General features: G+C 60.5%; 1 protein-coding gene across 1 annotated transcript in view; it reads right to left on the reverse strand.

Moving 5' to 3' along the window:
- The window catches only part of EMH_0047250 (uncharacterized protein), a gene marked incomplete at both ends in the record, with an annotated part of 5819 nt that overhangs the window by 3478 nt on the left and 1971 nt on the right, over positions 1-370 (reverse strand). Inside the window, one exon of the mRNA XM_013496262.1 lies at positions 1-365. Within this exon, the coding sequence (XP_013351716.1) occupies positions 1-365 (365 nt within the window). The remainder of the gene's footprint in view (positions 366-370) is intronic.

Consider the following 370-nt stretch of genomic DNA (forward strand, 5'->3'; position numbering starts at 1 on the left):
AGGAGGCTCACTTGACGCCTCCAGCTCCTCTTGCTGCTGCTCTTGCTGCTGCTGCTGCTGCTCTTGCTGCTGCTGCTGCTGCTGCTGCTGCTGCATAAGTGCAGCAACACGCTGCAGCGCATGCACCAGCAGCAGCCGCTTGGAGCCGTCAGAGGCCCCCAGAGCCAGCGACAGCAGCAGCAGCCCCTGCGGTGTATCGGGTTGTTTTGCTGCTGCTGATTGCAGTATATTCCGCAGCAGCAGCATGTCTCCCTTGCTGCTGCTGCTGCTGCTGCTGCTGTTGCTGCTGCTGCTGCTGCGGCTGCTGCTGCTGCTGAAGATGATAGAGACAGCCTGCGCAATGAAATCCTCAAAAAGCTGCTGCCGCTGC

The sequence above is a fragment of the Eimeria mitis genome, genomic scaffold (assembly GCF_000499745.2).
Source record: "Eimeria mitis Houghton genomic scaffold, Emh_scaff2008, whole genome shotgun sequence".
NCBI classification, from domain to species: domain Eukaryota; phylum Apicomplexa; class Conoidasida; order Eucoccidiorida; family Eimeriidae; genus Eimeria; species Eimeria mitis.